At 45.6% G+C, this 21,223-nt stretch overlaps 1 protein-coding gene across 17 annotated transcripts in view; it reads right to left on the reverse strand.

Moving 5' to 3' along the window:
• Positions 1-21,223, reverse strand: part of CADPS (calcium dependent secretion activator) — a 220,832-nt gene that overhangs the window by 21,804 nt on the left and 177,805 nt on the right. For 9 of the 17 annotated variants that reach the window (XM_055707676.1, XM_055707678.1, XM_055707672.1 and 6 more), the window contains 6 exons: positions 18,540-18,695; positions 15,445-15,592; positions 9,856-9,930; positions 8,706-8,789; positions 3,748-3,780; positions 515-622 (listed from right to left, as the gene is read on the reverse strand). In XM_055707676.1, coding sequence (XP_055563651.1) covers positions 515-622; positions 3,748-3,780; positions 8,706-8,789; positions 9,856-9,930; positions 15,445-15,592; positions 18,540-18,695 — 604 coding nt within the window. Of the gene's footprint in view, positions 1-514; positions 623-3,747; positions 3,781-8,705; positions 8,790-9,855; positions 9,931-11,261; positions 11,277-15,444; positions 15,593-18,539; positions 18,696-21,223 lie in introns of all 17 variants that reach the window. The other 8 variants (XM_055707675.1, XM_055707665.1, XM_055707668.1 and 5 more) reach the window with 1 other exon arrangement.

Consider the following 21,223-nt stretch of genomic DNA (forward strand, 5'->3'; position numbering starts at 1 on the left):
AACGTGGTCCTCCTGAAATATGAAAGTCCATTCCTAATCAGCTTTGTTTTGGTTAGCTTTCAAAATTAAAATTAAAATTTAATATGCCTAATTCGCTGCCAGTTTTGGAGTGCTTGTCAATGTAACACACTGCAAAACGTGCAGAAGAGATGGCCCTTAGCAAACGCATCTGCCAAAAACCCAGTTTAAATTTTCACGGTGAGAACGATGACTAAGATGTTCTGTTACAGAGAGATTTTCCACAAGCTTAAACATAGTAAAAGGGGTCTCTTAGAAGATGCTGTTCCCTTAAAATCCACGCACAGACAGACCAAGACACAGTAGACTAGAGTAGAGATTTAAAGCAGGCAGAGAGCAGATACGAGCCTTAGTCAGAAAGAAAGGAAAGATTTATTTATTTTTTAAAGCTATAACCAATAAATTTTCTCAAAATGTGACTTATCCTCCTGTCTTATTTTGTCACATTTTGGGTCTCTCCTGCTTGGTGTCCAAGGAGGAGAAGGCATTTACTTACATCAAATAACCTTTCTATATACATCTCCTCATTGACCTTATCACGCAGGACATCCTGAGAGTGGCGGACAAATGTCACATAGGCATCAGCAACATCCATCCCCGGCTTCTGCATGGAGGAGAGAAGAAGAAAGAGAGAAAAAAACCCATGAATTGCAGCACAGGAGGCAGCTCCACTGTGTAGCCTCGTCGTTGCTTTTCCTTCTCCTCCATCTCCTGCTCTCCTCCTGCAGTTCGCCCTTTCCTTACCTGATGGACACCGAGTCCCACAGCTTTGTGCCCTGTGCCCAGCAAAATACTGCGTGCGGCACACGATCAAGCAAAGACACTTGCTCTTCTCTTCTTTTGCCTACAGCAAAGCCAGTCAGAGGTATAAAGCTCTTCCTCCACGTACTGGCACCGGGAAGGTGCCTTGCTACCTTTGGTGCCGTTGACCTAGTGAGTGAACCAGCAAGCCAGGCTGGGGGTTTGTTGTTTTCTTGGGTCATCTTCTCTCTGCAAGCCCTCTGGTTTCTGAAGGTAGAAAGCTAACAGCCAGAGCTGGGCTCCTGGTGATTCTTCTACGCTGTGAGGATGTGTGCGGTAAGCAGCTGGCATTGCAGGAGGCATCCTAAAATTGCCTTTCTTTTTCTGTTCAGACCCCTGACTTTAGCTCACATTTAGTGCTGCTCTTAAGAATAAATTGAGTAAACAGTAAGTCAGGGAGTGTACATCTACGGGAATGTTTAAGCCTCTGCTAACGTGCAGGGATCCTGCCTGTGCTGTCACCTCTCCACAGCTCTCTGCAGAATTGAACCAATTTTAAACAGTAACCTACAAGGGTGCAAGATTTTGGGGATAACAGCATTTCTTTAAAGAAAATGGGAACTGAAGCAGGTGGATGGGAAAATACTTTTTTTTTTTAAAAAAAAAAATAATTCCTGTTTAGGTTCACATTGCTTGATATATTGGAATCAAACTTACCTCAAAGGAAACCCATTAAAATACTGTAACGCGAGTCATTACAAGAGCTGCCACACAATCTTAAATTTCCATGGCACATTGTAAGTTTGTTAATAACTAGTGTCATTAGTTTCCATTACTGTGATTTACCTCAGATCACAGAGTATCTTTTCTCTGCAAGATACGATTGTCAGCCGCTGTAAATTGAAGTTAGTTAACACATCTGTGTAATTTCCAGGGTGAAAATGAGGACAGTTTGGAAAGCAGTAGGAAGGGAGTTTTTTAATACAAAGCAAACAATTATCAAGCAAAGGGCCAGTGCTTGGCCCTTGGGAAGCCAGTAACATTTCTTAACACCTACTGCAACAATGACAAGGTATTAATTTGAAAAACAATGAGGACAACACAAATGTGGCAGTAGTCAAGTGTTACACTTTCAAGCAATTTTCAGTATGCCGATCGTGCCCATTTCAAGGTGGCATTAAATGGATTGGTTTGTACCCAGACGATTGCAATGGGGTTTGCGGAATTAGATTTAACCAATGGTTTTCTGTTCAACACCAGGATTTCCCCTCTGTCCCCTAGTCAAACAGGTTTTTCTTTCTCCTTCCCCCAGAAAGGCAGTGGCTCACGGACCGTGGGGTGGCCTCCCACAAAGGTCTGGGAGCTGAGTGGAGCTGGTGACTGACCATTAAAAATGCCGAGGCTGCCGAGGAAGCCGTTGTAGCGTGGCTTTGTTTCTGGGGGAGGTGGGGAAACAACTGAAAAATAACCCAGATGAATGATTCCTGCTCTGTTTTACACAAAGAACCGGAGCACGTGGCTGGCTCCGAGGATGGGAGCAGACCCTCTTCTCCTGCTATGGACCTCCCAAGGGTGTCCCAGGTACAATGCTTTTGGAAAGCTCGAAAGGGTTATATAGCATCTTACTGAGACCACTTCCCTGGAGATGCTTTATTTCCCAGGAAGGCAGATGCCTCAAAGGCCACGCTTTTCCCACAGATAAATGTTAATAATTATTAACTTAATTATTAGTGTTAATTATACTGTTGTGTGCTCAAATTCCTGATGACTAAGTATTTAAGATGCACTCAAAGAAACAGGAATTTCAATGGAAAGATGTCAGCATTTTCTAGGGCCAGAACTGAATTCTGAGTCTCTCTTCCTAATGTTCTCAATATCTTGTTTCTATTACTCCAAGACATCAGGATGCCAGTCTGTGCATTGGGATATTCCAAATCAAGCAAGACCTCTTAGCGTTCAAGAGTTTGTCATTTCCATGCTGGGCTCAAAATATGGTAATTTTGTAGGCAAGGTTTATCTTGGGCTAAAAGAATGGAAACACCGAATGCAAATAATGTGGTCCAAGATGTCTTGATAAATTTATCATGTTGTCATGTGAGATCATGCAGAGCAATCGTATCCACATTAAATATACATATATACATTATACATGCAGGTCATCAAACCCAACTGAGTTATTCTTGATTTACACTGCCCAGTCTAACTGGAACTGGTGTGGTATATTAAGATCTACCCTTTTGTTCATTTGTAATTGCTCAGGTTCTTTTTGCCTGTAGATGTTACAGTAACCCCTCACTCCAGCCAATATTCATGTATTACAGTTCAATTTAAATGTAAATTTCTGGCAAGTTAAGTGCTCTGTCTAAGAGTGTTAAGGGTTCTTTTCCTTATGAATCAAGGTCTAATTAGAGGAGGCGATGTACAGTTTTCCTATACCAATTACAGAAAAATGGAAAAAAATTATTTTCATTAACAATTTCCCAAACACATGTTGCTAGCTCATCACCATTTCCCCAAAGTAATAAAAAAGTCATTTTCCGAAAGAGTAAAATAAACCAACAATTAGAAGAACAAAAATAAAATAGATTAGCTAATGTGTTAGATGTGTGTTGGCTCAGTTCTAACATGTCTGGACCTTTTTGTTTGGAAATTATACTGTATTTGTACAAGTCCAAATGAAGAATTAACAGAATGCACTGCTCCCTTTTTTTTTTTTTTTTTTAAAATGTGATTCAAGCCAATTGCATAAATATGGTACCTTTTTGACACCATCTGCAAATTACTGCCTAAACAGCCTCGTAGGTCTCCGTAAGAGGGTAACTGCTCATTATTAACATCATGGAGATACTCTTTCCAGTTCAAATGTTAGAATTGTGAAGGCCCATGGTTCAATCTTGGCTGTTAATGCATAACGTGGGTTGCTACACATGCCATAAACCAAAGCATGATGCAAATTACTATGACAGAAGTTGTTTAAATTGTGCTTACGGGTACATCCACGTATTTGGAAGCAGCCTTCACCTGTAAAAGGAACAAGAAGAGAGTTTACACCGTCAGTATGTTTTCAGGTCTTTGTTTTTTCTTTAAACACTTGCAAGACCCTCTCCAGCCAAGACTTGGGACAACATAATGCTGAGCGGGGGAAAATGCGTGATACAAACTACATTTCCTCTCTAAAAGAATAGGCAAGGGTGGTATTTTTGTTGTTGTTTTTTTGGAGAGGTAACTTTACTGCTGCTAAAGCTCTAATAGCAACAGATGATAGTGTGGGAGTTGTGCTTCTCCCTCTTCTACTTCAGTGAGCGGGGGAAGACGGGGTTCGTAAGTAGACATCGTTATTTTCTTTGGAGTCCTCCTTCTCTGCCCGATGCCACGTGTCTCCAAAGGCAGTGCGTGTCTCTCCTGTCAGGAGCTGCATCCCGGGAGCCAAGGGAGCTCCCTGGGCAGTGGGGGCACAATAGCACTGCAAGCCTGGCAGGCACCTGCACCAAGGTGGCCACAAGAAAGCACCCAGAGGACCCTAATTTTGCCCCCTGCCTACAGAACCACTCATGGCGCGCTTCCCCTGGATTTGCAGGTTGCAGCCTGGGACATTATTTTCCCCTGTTTTCCTGGCCCTGATGCCGGCAGGAGCTCACAGACGGTGTCGGGGCAGCATGCTCACACCGTGCGACTGGAAGTGCCCCAATGCTTTCCTGCTTCCCAGACTCCAAACAGCTACATTAGTTTCCTACGATTCCTTCCCTCCTTTTAAAAGCTGTTATTTGATGGAGGTATCGGGGGGGTGGACAGCACACTTCGTGGTGTCCTCATAAGCTGGCGGGGGCTGTGAGACCCCAGATTTACTTTGTCTCCCGTTTGCCACACGGCAGGGTGGCCCCCAACATCAGGGCCAACTTCTCCAACTGAGCAGTGCCCAGCTGGCCAGAGAGACCTTTTTCCCACTGTAGCATAAGGCACTGTGTCTAGAAAGAGTACGGCTGGGATTTTCCACAACGCTTCTGCTTTTAATTAGGGTAAGCGTTGCCGGCCATCTTTGTTTGGGTGTAAAAGCTCACCTGCTTTTAAATATTTCTAAAGCTACCATTAAAACAGCCTAAATATAACACGCACACAGTTGCATCTTGGGATGAATAAATTATGTGTCCCGAATGAGAGAATGAATGTATGTGTGAGACAGAATGTGAGAGTGGGTGGAAGCACTCATATGGTGTGTGTGGGGGGTGCATAATTAAGCACAATGAGGCGATACAAAAGACCAGACTGGTGCTAATTGCCGAGGTGAACGCTGCAAGTATTGGCAGCGCCCGGGCTGCCGAGCCAGGGGGCAAGCACAGAGGGAAGGGCAGGAGGAGGGTGCCCAGTGCCTGCCGCCGCGGTGCGAGCCGGGCTCTGGCTGTCGGAGGGGGTGGAGGGGGACGGGGCAGGTCCCAGCACACGAGTTTATGAAGGAGGTGGCAAAATCAGCGCCAAGCCCTGGCTCCCAGCGAAGGGCAAACACTTGTCTCTCCACCAGGTATCCCCGTTTCCAGCCAGCCGTCTGGGCACCTCGCCTTTTCACTGCATTTATCCTCACAACTTTCTCGGGAGGTAGCAAAGCGCTATCCCTTGCTCCTGCCGAACGGGAGCGGAGGAGCCCCAGCCTCCACGCGTGAAGGCGGCTGGAGCCCGGCCAACAGCTGCAGCTCCGGAGGAGCAGGCAGTCGCGGCATACCCACGCCGGTGTGGAGCAGCCGCAGGCAGGGCTGCCCAAGCTAGCTCCCAGCGAGCTCTTTTTCTGAGCAGCAGAGCTAAACAACCAGGAGAAAAGCTCGGAAAATGATGCGGCTTGACAGCCTGCAGGATTCAAGCTGGGGTCCACGCTCGGGGCAGCACCATGCCACGCACCTGTACTACCTTCAGTCATGACACAGGGCATGAAGGAATGCAGCAGCAGCCCAGGAAACCTGCAAGCTGAGCGTGGATTTAGCACTTTTAGGTCCAGCTTAGCCCCACCATCTCAAACCACTTTCCAAAGCCAAGAGGTGACACGAATAAGGCAGCTTCCTGCGATCTCCTCCCTCCACCCACAAAAAAACGGAGCTGCTTCTCCTGCCCACTCCCCTTTAATCAGAATAATTACTTGTTTTTCTTTAAACTCAGATTTGGCTACATTTAGTGAAATTTCCAAACTGCCAGATGTTGTGTGATTTTTGCTAGGCTGCCGTTTTTCACAAAGTATGTGACTTTGCCATGAAACCTCTCAGTTTACCATACAAATCTTGCGCAGAACAAAAATAAGATCCTTTTACTTCTGTCTCCCTTGGGTAATATACAGTCTTTAGTTTTAATTACCGTAGGTGTAATTCTCCGCCTACAGAGGCCATCCAGATTAAAGGGAATTTTAGCAGCTGTCATTCCTGTGACTCAGTGGATCTGCACATGTAGACGCCCAGCCAAGGCCTGGGCTGCTGCTGCTGAGATGCACTTAAATGTAGCAACAAACAGAAAAGAGAAAAAAAAAAAAAAAAGTCTGGCCAAATTTAGAAGGGTGTTTCCCTTTCAAAGTGCTCTGCAAGGAGAAGTGGCTAGTGAGAATTTATTAGGACAACAGATGCATTAATTTTATCTTGAATTTCGAGGCAAGAATTGGAAATGAGGATATCCTACTAGGTGATAAAACTGTCTGTCACAAGACCCCCGATTACATGTCACTTGCAGAGCGCCTGGAAAACACGCGATGAAAGAAGTCGGTGGAAGGGGGTGGGAGACTAATGCTTTCTAGAGCTCGGCGGCTTGGACCATCACACTTTGTTGTATTTGTTCAGACAGGGAAAACGTGGGAGGTGGTGCAAGCATGCTGTAACAAGAGAGAGTCTCTCTATTTATCGTTGTGAAGATTAAACACAGCAAGTCACATTACTACTGCAGGCAAGGGAGACTTTTTAAGCCCAGTGCCGAAGGGGTCGGGGCTGTTCCTCAGCCTCCTCTTGTGGCTGGTGCTGCCCAGTGGCTCCCAGCAAACAAGCGGGCCAAGGCAAGAGACCTGCCTTGCCTGGAAAGGAGCAATCCTGCTCCTCTGCAGCGTGCCCAGGCTCCTTGCTGGGGGTGAGGGCTTGGCACCTTCCTGGGGACTTGCACACACCACACACAGTAACTATTCGGATGCACATCTCTTCCCGGCTGGAAGCTCAGGAAACCAAAGCTACAGGGCCAGGTTCAAAGGCTGTGGGGCGGTCAGAGCAGGACAGACTGCTTTGCTGCTGCTGGGGCAGTTAATTGTCAGTAAGTGTCCGAGCAGCAGCAGAGTGAGGATGCTTGAACCCCACGGACCTCCGTGCTGCCTCCTCACAGGCACCCAGAGCCCAGGCGTGGCTGGGGGGTTTGCTCAGCAATCGAAGGGAGCAGCACTCGGCAGAATAAACAGTAGGATGTGGTGGGAGCAGCGCAGCATCAACCGAGGAACAGCTTGGATTCACGGGGAAGGAAGGGCTGCACATTACACTGTCTACCCGGGCTGATGCCGGTACTTCCGATGCCTGGAAAGCTGCCGCCTCCACATCCTCTGCGCTGGCACAAGAGCATCTCCTCACCCTCCCCAGCACTGGAGCGAGGGAAGGTATCCACCCCAAGCCCTCTCCTGCATCCCCCTGGCCAGGGACCAGCACAGCCCCAGGGCTGTAACCACGCAGGCGTTATCCTGGGGGAAGAGCTGTGCTGCAGGGCAGGGCAGTGAGTGGGACACCTTCCCTTCCCCTCCTTCTCCAAAGAACAAAGTGTCTACAGCACACCTGAAAAGTCCAAATTCTTAGTTTGAACCCCGTGGTGGTTGAAATAAGCTGCCAGACTTTGTGTGCACACAGCTGCCTGCAAGCAGTTTCTTGCTGCCGCTGGTAAGCCTTCCTACATCCAGCCCTGTTTCCAAACAGCTCCTACAAAACTGCCTCAAACTCAGCACAAAGGGCCCAAGAGTGGCAAACAACAAACAATTGCAAGTAGCTAAAACTACTGAACGAGATTTTGGAAAGCCTTCCCTGTTTGCAGAGCAGTACCTTCTGCCTCCTGCCCAGCCTCTGTGAACAACTGAGCGCAGACTGCACGTGCAGGCAGAAGGGGCGGTGGGGCAAAGTGTTAATGTAACCTTCCAAGCAACCCCAGACACGTGCATTTGGGTGCACACCTGTCTGTGAGCAGAGATAAGAGAAGCTGTGCTTGCAAAGAGACACTCCTGTAAACTTTCTGGCGTGCACTTTCAGCAGACCTTTGGAAATCTGTTTTTCCTAAGAAGCTGCCACAACAAAAGAAAAACAACAACCTTTTCATGACTATAGCTCTGGTTGCTGAACCCTTGCTGGATACTGAGGCCGGTTTTGCATGGATCTGGTTCTTGTCCTGCACCTTTCTAGGAAATACGTAATGTGATGAGCTGTGGATTAGTTCTGCAATGTTAGGGAGAAATCTGGCATTAGAGGCACCTTGTGCTGCACAACCTCATGGCATTTCCCCTACCTTGTTCTCTTTCAGAAACACAAAAGCGCTCCCTATGTCTCCCTTATTTTGCTTTTTACTACTTAAGATGGCCACTGTTAAGGACAGAACACCAAGAGGAACACACATGTCATGCAAGGTGGCAACGAAGCAACTTCTTTAGTTAGGGAGATTGCATGTACAGTGCAATGATTTTTTTCATCTTCATACGCATCCTCAATGGAATAAACTCCACCAAACTGAACGATGACTGGAGATGGCTTTACTCGGTGCTACAATACGGTGGCCTATGCATCCTGGGTGTTTTATGTACTGTATCTCTGCATACAGGTTGTTTGTCCATTCATGTGACGGTTACAGTGTTCAAACATCACAGAATGGCAGAGTTATCATGTAGTTTATCTAGTCCTGGGACAGCATGAGATTACAACTCAGGGAAAAAAAAAAAAGGAAGAAAGGCAACTATAGTCTGTACTTACAGTAAATGACAGGAAAGAAGAAAACAAAGTTCCTTCATCGTATCTAGACAGTTTGGCCAAGACTCCTTCCAAAATGGTGACAAACTACAAAGACAAAAAATACTGCAATTATTTTTAATAATTGAAGAAAGGTGTAAAAATCAGCATCAATTTCAAAGAAGCCAGTGGAGCTCTCAGCACTGCCAAAGAAACGAACCACCTGTCCCTGAGCACAGCGGGCTGGGGAGTGGGTTGGAAGGTGCATTGCCTTTCAGGTGCTACACGGTCCACCTCTTGCTGGGTGGGAGACACTCCTTGGTGTCAAGGGTGATGCTGGGACCGGGAGGTGAGTGCAGCATGTGGAGAAGCCAGCACAGCCTCTCCAGACAGGGAAGTCGGTGGTTCTTGCTCCCAGTATGCAGTGTCAAGCACGCAGCTAGCTGGGTATTCTTGCAGAAGAATCAAACTGGCATATGTTGGCGGATTTTGTTTAAAGGTCTCCACTGTATAATAGGGATGACTTGTTCTCAGAAAGTTTGAAACTAGAGGAAAACACACCATCTTTCTCCCTACATATCAATTCCCCTCTCTGTTAGCACAGTGCACCAGACCCACACAACCACCCAAGGGAAATGCTGGCAGCTGAGCTAGAGGAGCTGACTGATGAAAAACAATTTCCAAACAATTAAACCTGACATTTTGGAATGTATTTCCCACCACTGTCACCTCTAAATTAATTTCTTAGAAGAGCATATGGCCATCTTGCACAAGACACGTTATTTTGTCCGTACAACCTTATGCTAGCAGTGGTGACCATCTCTGCATGCCACCCCAACATCTAGGTAGCAGCATTTAGCAGTGCCACCCCCTGACTGCAGCCACCCTCTGTGTCGTGGGGTGATGCTGACCATGGGGTGTTACCCCATTAACATAACACCCGTTCCTTAAAACCACTTCTGGCCCAGTACAGCAATCCTGCTAGCAGCGTATTACATCTCACACAGTTCCTAATCATCTAAGAGTCACCATGAAAAGACTGGGAGATGTATGATCTTGCCTGTGAGAAACAAGAAGCCAATTCAACATCTTAATGTGTCACATTTTAATGGAAACACACATATTAAAAATGCAATGTTAACAGTGAATCACTTCACCTGAAGCCGAAGGTTACCTTTGCCACTAGGAGTGTTATCATTTCTTTGACGGTTTCCTCAATTAGTTCATCTATTTTTGAATGGTACTGGTGCTAAAGAAAAATAAAAGGAGAGGGGGAAGGAAAATATTAGCATTGATCACAGGCAAGAGCTCTACGGTTGTCAGCCTCTCCCCTCGGCAAACCACAACACGCAGTATTAAACCGAAGAATTATGCAGCTTATTACCCTGTGCTCCACTACAGCGGCCAGCGGTTACTTACACTTGCAGGAGAGACCTTGAATTCAGGAGAATCTTCCATCGGTTTGTGAAGCACGGGCAAACCATGCCCTCTTCTGTGTGCCCGCAGCTCCGGGAGCCACACGTGGATGTCGGAGGAGAGGCTTTGCCACCCCGGTGGGCACCAGCACCCTGCGCTGCCAGAGACCCCGGGGTCCTCTGGCTTCAGCTCTGTGGGCATTATCCTGTTTGTGTTGCACATGGACCGCACCCAACGATGAGCTATGCTGGTGGCAGGCTGGCAGCCCTCGCCCAGGGCACCGCCGACCACGCAGCCCTCGGCCGGGGAGCGGGGAGGGCTGGCTGCCCCAGGGAGCTCGCGGGGGGCTGAATCACCGGGATGCTGCTGCGCCCTTCCCATCTACTGCAGCAAAGGGGCCGACCCTGCATTACACACTGGGCTCAGCAGGCACGTGGCTCAAATTAAGCACTCGTTTAAACGCTTTGCTTCGGTGACTATAAGATACATCTAAAAAACACCCAACAAACCCAGACGAGCCTTTCTGTCCCATGCAAAAGCCAGCAGGCAGTGCAGCCCCGCGCCCCGGCTGACAGCAGACCCCGTGGCACTAGCTCAGGATGGGCTGACCACCGCCAGCGCCTGCAGCATCAGCACTTCTGAGTCTCCAACCCAATTTCTTCACATGCCAAACCTTTCTTAGCTTGGGAGCTCTGATGCAATCAGCTGCAATATGGCTAGAATAGGTACTAAAATACAGTCTTCTACTAATTTAGAAAAGACCTGTTTCCAATACAAGATTTAATTAGCGAAAACATACAGTATATTCTTATTTTCAATGGACTGAGAAAATACTGATTATGACTGCTTTCCAACACAAAACATTTGATTTTTCAGTCAAACATTTCAAGCACTGGTGCTAGTCACTATATTCATTACCACTTGGCATTAATATTGTTTTAAAATGTTAACATCAAATCACATTGAAAGAGACAAATCTGCTTTAAATACTAATCAGACTTTGGGAAGGAAGACTGTGAGGGCTTTACAAATGCTAGATGTTGGCCTCAGTGTCTGATCGGTTTTCTTTGAACTGCTCTACAGTTTAGGGATGGTTTTTTCTATGACAGTAACATATCAATACAGGAATTTGGAAAAAAGAAAATAAAAGTAGGACACACTTACCCACTCTTTAGCAAACTTTTCAGATGATTGGGGACAGAAATAAAGAGGAAAGTGCAAAAGACAGGAAAAAGAACATATGAACATAAACAATAAATAAACCAAAATCTTTTCAAAAAAGAGACGTATGAGAACAGCAGCATCATGCACAGAAACAATAAGCAATGGAAAATGAAACATGATCAAAACCTCCTTTCACTGTAGTATTTGCAGGCAGTAGAACAAGGGGAAGGGGCCGGATTGTACCTAACTGACAGTCTCTTGGGGTTTTATTTTGCTCTGAAGAGGAAGGCAACCGGCTGTCGACAGGGAGGGTTCAGCATCGGGGCCACTGCACACCCTTCACCAGGGCTGGATGCAGCTGAGGCGCGAGCCCTGCTGCAGGGGCAGGGCAGGGCGGGCAGGGCAGGGGTACATGGTGCAGCACATCCCACCTGACGTCCTGGCTGGGGCTGGTCAGATATGTCCTCACCCACGCAGGAGGACAGGCTGCGATCTGCCGGGCCCACCCGGAGGCAAAAAACATACACGAACAAGCACGTGATATTTGCATTTGCTGTTCCCGTTTCCACGTCCTGCTTTGCAGGTCAAGACATACATGAGTCCATCATGGGACTGTAGTTATGATTCATCTGCTCAACACAGAGACAGCCGTTATCAGCTCTCAGGATTGACCTGGCTGTTCCCAGCACAGCTGCAGATGTAGCTATGGGGTGACAGGGACCTGTGACAGCTGGGTGCAGGTAGGAGCTGCTGACGTCCTTGGCACACATGACCAGGACCCCCTAAGGGAGATGAAGAAGGGGTTGTGCATGTATTGGGGGTGTCTTCCCCATGACATTTTTCTTCTGCGACTGCATTTTCTGCATGTGTGGAAGACAAGGATTTAGCTAACTGCTTTCATTAGGTAAGTCAGGAGCTTTGATTAAAAAATGGCTACCTATATTCAAAATGATACACTGTGAAATGCGCTGACCGATGCGCTTTCAATTAAAAGCTTGTTTAAAAAGCAAGCAAGAGGCCTGACAGAACAAAACTGCAGCTCTGAGCGCAGGAGAGGATGCTGCCGGTGCTGCAGCCCCAGCTCCACCTCGGGAAGATGAGCCTCGGCCAGGATGGAGTCGGAGAAGGCGGCGGTTTGGAAAACGACTGCCTGGTGCTGCTTTCACAGATGCCTGGCTCGTAAACCAGCATTTCTAACAGCTCCTTCTACACCTCTTGTGAAAATGCTCAAGGTTAAAGATCGCATAGCTGGTTTGCTTTACCCAGCATAGCCCTGGCTTTCGATCGAGTTCATCGTGGCTTTCTATTAGCTCAATTATTACAATCCATAATCAGTGCACTACAATGATTCAACTTGACTTTATGTGATGAGTATCTTGCCTTGTCATGTAACAGATTGTGTGTACGTTGTATTTCTCTAAGGACCATCTGACCTTAGATATTAAATAGAAACATACTAGACCAACTGAGAAACATTTAATACATACATTTATCCCCTTAGATGTATTAAAAATTCAGAGGAAAAATAAATATTTAAGATGGTAAAGTATGTTTACCAAATGTTTTAACAGCTGCCTTTAGAGACAAGGAAATGGAAATGAAATGATGGGTGTTTGTTTCACAGGGTAATGCTCGCAAAATGCATTCAAGTATCTGTTAAAGTGAGTGTAACTGAAGGTAGTCGTGGAGGGAAGGTCTTTGGGGTGGGAGAGAAACCGCAGGAGCGAGGTCAAATAACGTGTCGAGAGAGTCTCTGCCCACATACAGCTTGGACTGTCAGAAAAATCGGCAGTTTGTTGCTAATCAAAATGTCTTCTCCAGTTAGGTCTGGGCAAATGCCCTTGCCCGAGCACCATGATGGGCAATGTGAGCCCTGTTTGCTGTTTTTGAGCTGCCTGCAAAGGGAACACGTATTTTAGGAGCCACGTGGTGGCTGCGGCACTGATGGAGGGACCCGTCAGCGAGTTGTGCCTGTCTCCCCTGCCCTGTCCACCCCTCCCCGCTGGGGCTGCAGGCAGCCCTGGCCAAGCCATGTGGCTGGCACACACCAGGGATGGGGGGACACAGGGACTCAGCGATGCACAGCCCCAGCTCCCCAAATTGCAGAGTAAGACACAGGCTCATAACCCGAATTCTCATCCCTCTGCTGTTTATCTGACTGTCTCATCATTCCTACTGGGGACTGGAAGATGCAGCATGGCATTTTGTCCTCCCCTTGCAGGCTGTAATAACAGGTCTATATGTTAACTTTTACCCCCCACAGCACAACCACCTCGGCACAGAGGTTTTAGACAGCTTCAGGAAGAGGTAGCTGAAATATGGAGTGGCACGAAGGAATGGAGGGGGAGGTAGTAACACTCACGAAAAGAAAGGGAAAAAAAAGGGAGGGTGTATAAAATACTGCAGCCCTAAATGGTAACTTATGCACCGACAATTTACATCTGCTTTACAGGTCTATTAATTCAGCTATCTGTTAAAAACCTCATGCCCCAGCAACTGCTGCTTGCCACAGGAGTCAGGCTGGCTCCAAGCTGCCGTACCAAACACCTCCTTGAAGCAGCCCAGGCAGATCTGCAGAGCTAACCCCGCTGCAGCTGGGAGCAGCAGAGAAACAGCTGCGCTGCCGCCTGCTCCCCTCTCACTTGCAGTTTGACTCAGGCTGAATGTGCGTTGTGACTGATGCTCAAAATTTGGAGGAACCTGTGGCAAGCAGAGCATCACAAGTTCCCACAGAAAAAAGCAGCAAGTGCCTGGTCATGCTATATCCAGACACGGCTGAGTTATCAGTCTCATGCCATCTGAAGGCTTAACCTGACACTTTTCTGAATGCAATGAGCTTGCTTTGCCATGCTATCAGAGTCTGCTTGATCTCCAAAATGTCCCTGCCCCCCAGGGACTGTGCTAGTGTAATGCACAAGGGTTTGATCCTGGTTTGCAGTGGAGAGCATTGCAACCACAGCCCTTCCTGGCTGACGGGGCACTGCCAGGGCAGATGTTGCAGCAGCTGCAGGCTGAGGGATCTGGGGAGATAAATGAGTATGAATATGGAACAGAAAATGTGAGGGAAGTTCATGTCCAGGTCTGGAAAACAATAGCCCACTTAAGATCTGCTGCAGCTGACATGGAGGACAAGGGAAGAACCTGATGATGAGCAGTATGAAACCTTTCTTGTAAGGTGGCTGCCACAAATAAAATGTCATAACTGAAACATGTATAAGAAAGCCAAAAAGAAGAGCTGAATCTAATCCAAACACCACTGACATCAGGGCAAGGACCCCTGCTGCATTCGGTGGCCTTTGGAGCAAGTCTGCTCAGTAAACAACTTAAAAAACCCCAACAACTTGCAATGATTCACTGCAAAATCTGACCATGGAAAGTTGTAGCAAAAGGGCTTATCTAGCAAATGCTGACAAGCAGCAGGGTAGGAAAGCCAAACAGTATTTGTGAATTTATTCTAGACTGGTATATGAATATTTAATTTGGCTTGAAGCCACTGTAGCAAAATGATCATTATGATGCATTTAATCTAGTCCAATTTACCATGTCTATCTAATTCATAGATCATGTCACAGAAACTTCAAGTTGCAGCTATGGCTTCAGAAGAAAAACAATATCAGCAATTAATTTAAACAGGTTTTGTTTGGAAACTTGAGTCATTAAGAACCTGGGAATCCAGGATCCTCGAGTGTGCTTATTATAGCCAATACTCATGGAAGTCACAGCTGCTGGAATTTCAACCGGCTTTTGGAAGTTATCTATTTTGGTGTTTTGGTGTGTTTCTTTTTTTCTTCCTTACAAGCATCACAGCAACAACTTGGCACTTCTGTTTACCTTATGTTTGTCTACAGAAAATAGTTACATACAGAAAGTGTGTTGCTGACATCTGCTCCAAGGTGCAGTTAATGACTCGATATATATGGTCATCATGCATCAACCAAGCTTAAAAGTTACCTTATGCATACCACAGCCCTTGCAAAAAGCCACTCCTAAAGTGGCAGGGACTCCGAATGTCTATATTCATTAGATTTATTTGAGAGCAGCCCCCTGCATATTCATCCACACACACTATACAGAAGGCTAAATACACAACTGATACAACATTTCTGAAACGAGCACAACAGGAGCTAGGAAATCTCATGACATCGCTTTCCAAAGCTGTGAAAGGAAGAACCTGCATTTTTACCTCTTGGCCCATTTCCATACTGCAAAGCTTTGTTGACTGAGCTTTGGCATCCACCATGACATTAAACATGGTGCATATTGATTGAGGGACTCGGAAATCTGTTGATCGGCTGGTTTTCTGCAGCTTTACTTCAAATGCAATCCTGGTTCTGTTAAGGAAAATAGAAAAAAGACATTACAGTTCCTTTTAAACATACTGAGGCTAATAATAATAATATTAATAACAATGTGAAACAATACGGAGAAGAGCCTGAGAAACCAGAAAGCTGAATGCTCCTGGGAGTGCTATAGTGCAATCGTTACAAATCTGCTTTTACTGAAAATGTTTTTCCAGTTTAAAAAGAACCCCGTTTTCCAGAATATACACTATTTATAAAGTGTGCAACAGTTTCAGGGAAACGATTACTTTCTCAGGCTTGATAAACAGTGTGATGATGTTACAAACACGTGTCAATGCACACCTATAATTTGGTTGCATTAGCATTACATCAGACAAGTAGCAAGCCTGATACCTTAAAGGAAGTTCCTATTGCCCTGTGATATCAACTACAAATAGCAGAAACTCGTTCATCGCTTGACTAAGAGGACATTAGCCAGATCATTGCATTTTTACATCTACATGATTGTATTTGCTGGCTGAAAGTTCCTAACTGTCTCTCTGGTAAGTTCATAGAAATGGTTTTCCTGAACCACACGCATTCACCAGAACACATCTGCTAAATGTGCATGGGTGCAGTCACACTTGTAGGAACACATGCACAAGCATCGCATGAGCCTGCACCTCGCCACTCTCCTGAGGCTTCATGGAGCTCAAATGTGACATCCCTGGCAGTTACAAACCCTGTTACACCAAGAGCTTTGCTGGGACAAAGACTGCAGAATGAGATCCCGTGTTGTATCTTAAAATACCAAGGCATCAGTGACTCTAACAAGGGGGATGCTCTGCAGTATGGTGGGTACTGCCTTGCCTTTCTTTGGAGCCCCTCTGCAGATTCCGGAGGTACTTCACTAGTCTAACCTAACAGAGAACAATTATCACATCAGACAGAATCTGCCAACAAATTAACATAGGAGCTTCAATTTAGAAATAACAAATAATATCAGCTGCAGCTCAGGAATAACTCTGATTGTGAATGATCCCCCAAGGGTTGTGTAAATGAAAACTCATTTACAAACGTGAAACTCCCCTTCTTGGGATAAGATCTGAGCAGGTACACAGGTCCTCCTGCCCGGATTTATTAGCAAAACAGGCCTTCCTTGGAGGGCTGCTTTCCTGACAGCACCAAAATACAACCAAGTGCGGAAGGCGGGGTGGCTCCTCCATGGTATTCAACAGTTCAGAGACAGACGCGAAGAAAAATGTTGTGTCAAACCGAAATTGCTAAAGAAACCTTAGCCAGGCCCTGTTTGCAGGTGATATAAATAGGGAAGGCAGCATATTGGTTTACATCAGCAGTGGCATTTGAACTGATTTAATTACCAGTGCCAGATTTAGCCTGGACTCGGGGACTAGAATCTTGATAATTACTGAAAGGACCCAAAATGACTGGGATTTTCCATCTCCTTGCAGAGATGAGCATGTTCCTACTTACTTATGCTCAGAACCATTATATATAGGCATACCATTACAAGCTGGGCCAGGTTTTTACAGAGGGGCAACATATTTGTAGAAAGGTTGAAGCAGTTGGGGAAAAAAACAAACCCAGCTTTCAGGCACACAAGCCTTTCTTCAGTTGTACCTGGAAACTGGCTCATTTTTCCCAGTTATCTCAGCTGTGCTAACCTGGTCTGATTTCTGTAGGACATCACAGCTATAACTGCACTGCAGGTGCAGCAAAGGTGCCTTGGTTTCAATAAAAAAAAAAAAAAAAGAAAAAAAAAAAAAGAAAGAAATTAGATGTTTTGCTGGTGGTGCAGGGGCAGAGCAGAGAGCAGAGCTCCAGCACTGGGTTTGCTCCTAAAGGACAGTCTGACAACGGGAGGACAACTGAAGCTCAATGTTTGTGCCAGCCAAAGGACCAAAGATGAGCTGCTGCAATAAAGGGTGACTTGCTTGAGGCCAAAGACGTCATGACCACCTCATTGCACTTAAAATGTACTGGGGTTTATTCCAGAATCGTAAGACAGCTAGCCTTGAGCTGTCTGCCTTCCAGCGGGCGAGTCTCCTGCCTACATCTTGGGGACCAAACGTGCCTTCTCCTACGGTGACACTGCACATCCAGACCATCCAGACTGTGAGGAACATATGAACAATAAATGCCACGCTCACACTTCCAGAGTGGCCAGGCAATTGTGGTACAGAACAGCCACATCACACATTGCAGCTAATATTAGCATGTACCAGCTGTATTCAGCACCCATTTTTCCTTTGATTTGTCTCTTTGTCTATTAATTTCTGCACAGTAGAATGCAAACTTCATTTCTTCCTCCTGCCTCATCACCTCTAATGCCAGATGGACATAAATTACTGTGGAAAGATTGGAAATTTATAGCCTCAATGTTTTACTTTCAGAATGACAGCTGCCTGTATGTTTAAAAGTTTTTGAAAGAAATCTCTCTGTTTTGGAAGACCTGCAGGTGAATATCCTGTAATGTGGCTGATGATACAACAGCTTTTCTCAGTCGGCGGCAGATGTGAAACCTGCATGCCAAGCTATATGCTATCCCCTTTTTTGGATCACTTTTTGGCTTGTTTTTTTCATGTATCTGTGTTTTATAGGTGGGTGCTGGGATCTTTCTTAGGGCTATGCCTTCAGCACTCAACCTCATCGACATCAAACTGCATTTACAAAGACTTGACCTCACACAAGGCACCAAAAATAAGTATCTACATATAAAGCCTGAAAGAGTGGGTGATTTATTGCCTTACTGTGAACATGCACTCTCCAGAATCTCAACAAAGAAGTGCTTGCCTGGGAGAGTCCACAGCTCACAGCAATAGGGTGGCTTTCCACCACACCTGTGCTGGGCAGAGGTGAGCTGGGGTCACTAATAAATGGTGGTTGAAGCTAAGCTTCATTGATCAAAAGACAGAAAAAGCATTGCATCCTGTGAGCTCCTATGAGAAACACAACTGGTTTGCTCACGGGCACCTACCTTTTCACGCAGGACTCGATCATGTCACTTGCCATAAGCTTCAAGCGTTGCTCCAGGTGTTTTCCAAACTCCTCCTCAGGCCAGTGCAAATCCCGAATGAAGGTCTGTAGGGCATCAAGTTTCCAGAACAGATCTTCCGAGGTGCCTGATCCATTGCTGGCAGGGCAAAATGAGAACAAAAGTCATAAGTGGCATCAGGCTCTTTGTAACCTGATGTGGAGACCATTCCTGCAACAAGTGTAGAGCAGACAGTAGTTTCATACACAGGACAACGCTGGCAATCTCCACCATCAGGATTTTGAGTTTTACCATACAGTTGCCTAATCTATCTTGCTGTCATCACCCACAAAACTTTCCAGACCAGATGAGTAAGACAACATTATGAGTTACACATATTAACGGGAAGAATGTGTGTATGGTAAAAATCAGCCTTAGTTAATAACCACATTAACGTATGTGATTATTAAGAATTAAGGCTAGAAACTGTGGTAGAAAATCCTCAATCAATAATAACTGCCATACCAGATTGTATGCAGTTATTAAGATTTAGGGTTTCATGCAATTCACCCCCCTCTGAAATATATCTCGAGTTTGCCTTGTTCTCCCCAGTGAGGCCCCCGTTTCCAGGCAAGGGACAGTGCTAACAAGTGGTGAGCGAGGACACGCTTTATCTCTTAATCAGCTGAAAAAAAATCAGGGTAAGTCAATTGAGCTAAGGGCACTAGACATCTCATATCCAGGAGTTCTGGCAGGATTGACCGCTGCACCTTTTCACAGATCTGCCTCTTGCAAAGGCATCTAATAGGACAACAATTTTCCATTTTTTAAGATTTTTTTTTTGCAACATCTTTGGTCTGCCATAAAACTCTGAATTTCTCTCCCAGGCGTATATTCTCATATCCACACCCCTGCCCAGATGGAACTCTTTGGTCCTGCAGTGTGTAGCTACACCGGCTCTTTTCACAGTATAATTATATCTCAAACCTCCACTTACAGAATAAAAATACAGAACTGGATTGCGCTCTGTTCGTGCAGAGAAATTTATGCATCCATAACCCTTTTCTCTCCCTCTCTGCTTCTCCCTCAACTTTTTTTTTTTTTTCAGAAGAATTACCAAAGGAGCTTCAAGAGCTTCAACCCCCTCCTCGCATACCACTAATGCTAACACGGTAATTTATAAGATATTTAACACACCATGCATTACCACTTTTGCTGACATCATCTATAGAAACAGATGAGGGAGGGTGTTTCTATTGTGACAGATGCCAGCTGCATTGAGTTAATGCTAGAGGAGATCGGAGCTAATGCAGACACGGCTACTGCAAGGTGAGAACCGTTGTCCCAACATGCTAGAGGGGTCCTGCGGGGTCCTGTGCTAACAGAGTTCACGAGATCAGGAATGAATTGTCTCGGTTGTAGGAGAAACGTATCTGACACTAAGCAACAGGAAACATGTCCTTGATGGAGGGGAAGGGTGAGTAAAAGGAAACCAGGGAGATGAAAAGATAAAGAATCAGGCATTTCCTTTAACCAGGGTACCAGCCTGCACAACAGTCTCAAGTGTTCGTTCACCGCCAGTTTTTAGTTGCGCCTGGTTCAAACCTGTGCTTGGGTATAAATAGCTTTTAACAGTCAAACCCCAGTTTTGGAACGGCATGAATTTGTGGTTTAAATTATTAAATACATACAAATACAATAATTGGTATTTACTACAGCAACATTAAGACATCCATTTGGTTTCAAAATTTTAAAAGTATTATTCTTGGTCTTTTTCTCACTTTTGATTGGGGCTCCATGCAAATAATCAATACACTACATTATTTCCAAAATGAGCTGTTAGTATTTTTGCTTGTGAGCACTGCAATTGCTCTAATCACGCAGGCAGCTTGCAACATACCATCAATGGTCAAGCATTTTCAGAGGGATTATCCAATTTTCTGTCATGACATGATTCTTATCTTTTCAAGGCCAATACCACAAAGCATGCACAGAGAAAGATTAAAACTTTCAAGTACTCTTTACAGACAACTGCCTAAGCTAGCCTTTAATATAGCCATCTTAGCATGAATATGAGTTGTAGAGCTTTGAAACATCAACGAACGTGCTAATATTTAAAAAGTTTTAAAAATCTGTTAAAAAATATCAAACACCAATGTTTGCTTTCCTTTGGTTCGTTACCACTGCCCTGCAATACAGCCCACACCAGGCTAGTGGCAGAGGCATTTTGGTGGACTCCAGGTGTAGATGTAATCTACTGTTTCAGTAACAGCAAAGGGGGTAGTTTTGAGGGGTTCTTCAATTTAAGTGAGAAGGTAGGGAAAAAACAACGTATCCGTGCAGTGCTGGCTGAGACCACCCCATGCCAGCCCTAAATAACCCTCTAGGAATTTAGAAGGAGAACTGGCAAGATCTCAACTCCTGTGCTAGGACATCTTGGGTGATGAGCTACCTCAAATGATGAGGATTTGGGTTAAGTCCGCTGTATACCACCCTCCACACTGCTTGGTGGCTGAGACTTTAAAGGCAAATCTGACACTTTTTTTTATATACATACATATATATATATATATATATATATATATATAAAATCCGTGCTCAGGGTTTGTGGTATGTCCCCCCTGAGCTCCACCTGTGCATCCTGGGATGCTCCAATGGGGAGCTGGGAGCACAGAGCCCAAGGCTCC

This window comes from Falco cherrug, chromosome 4 (assembly GCF_023634085.1).
Source record: "Falco cherrug isolate bFalChe1 chromosome 4, bFalChe1.pri, whole genome shotgun sequence".
In the NCBI taxonomy this organism is placed as follows: Eukaryota; Metazoa; Chordata; class Aves; order Falconiformes; family Falconidae; genus Falco; species Falco cherrug.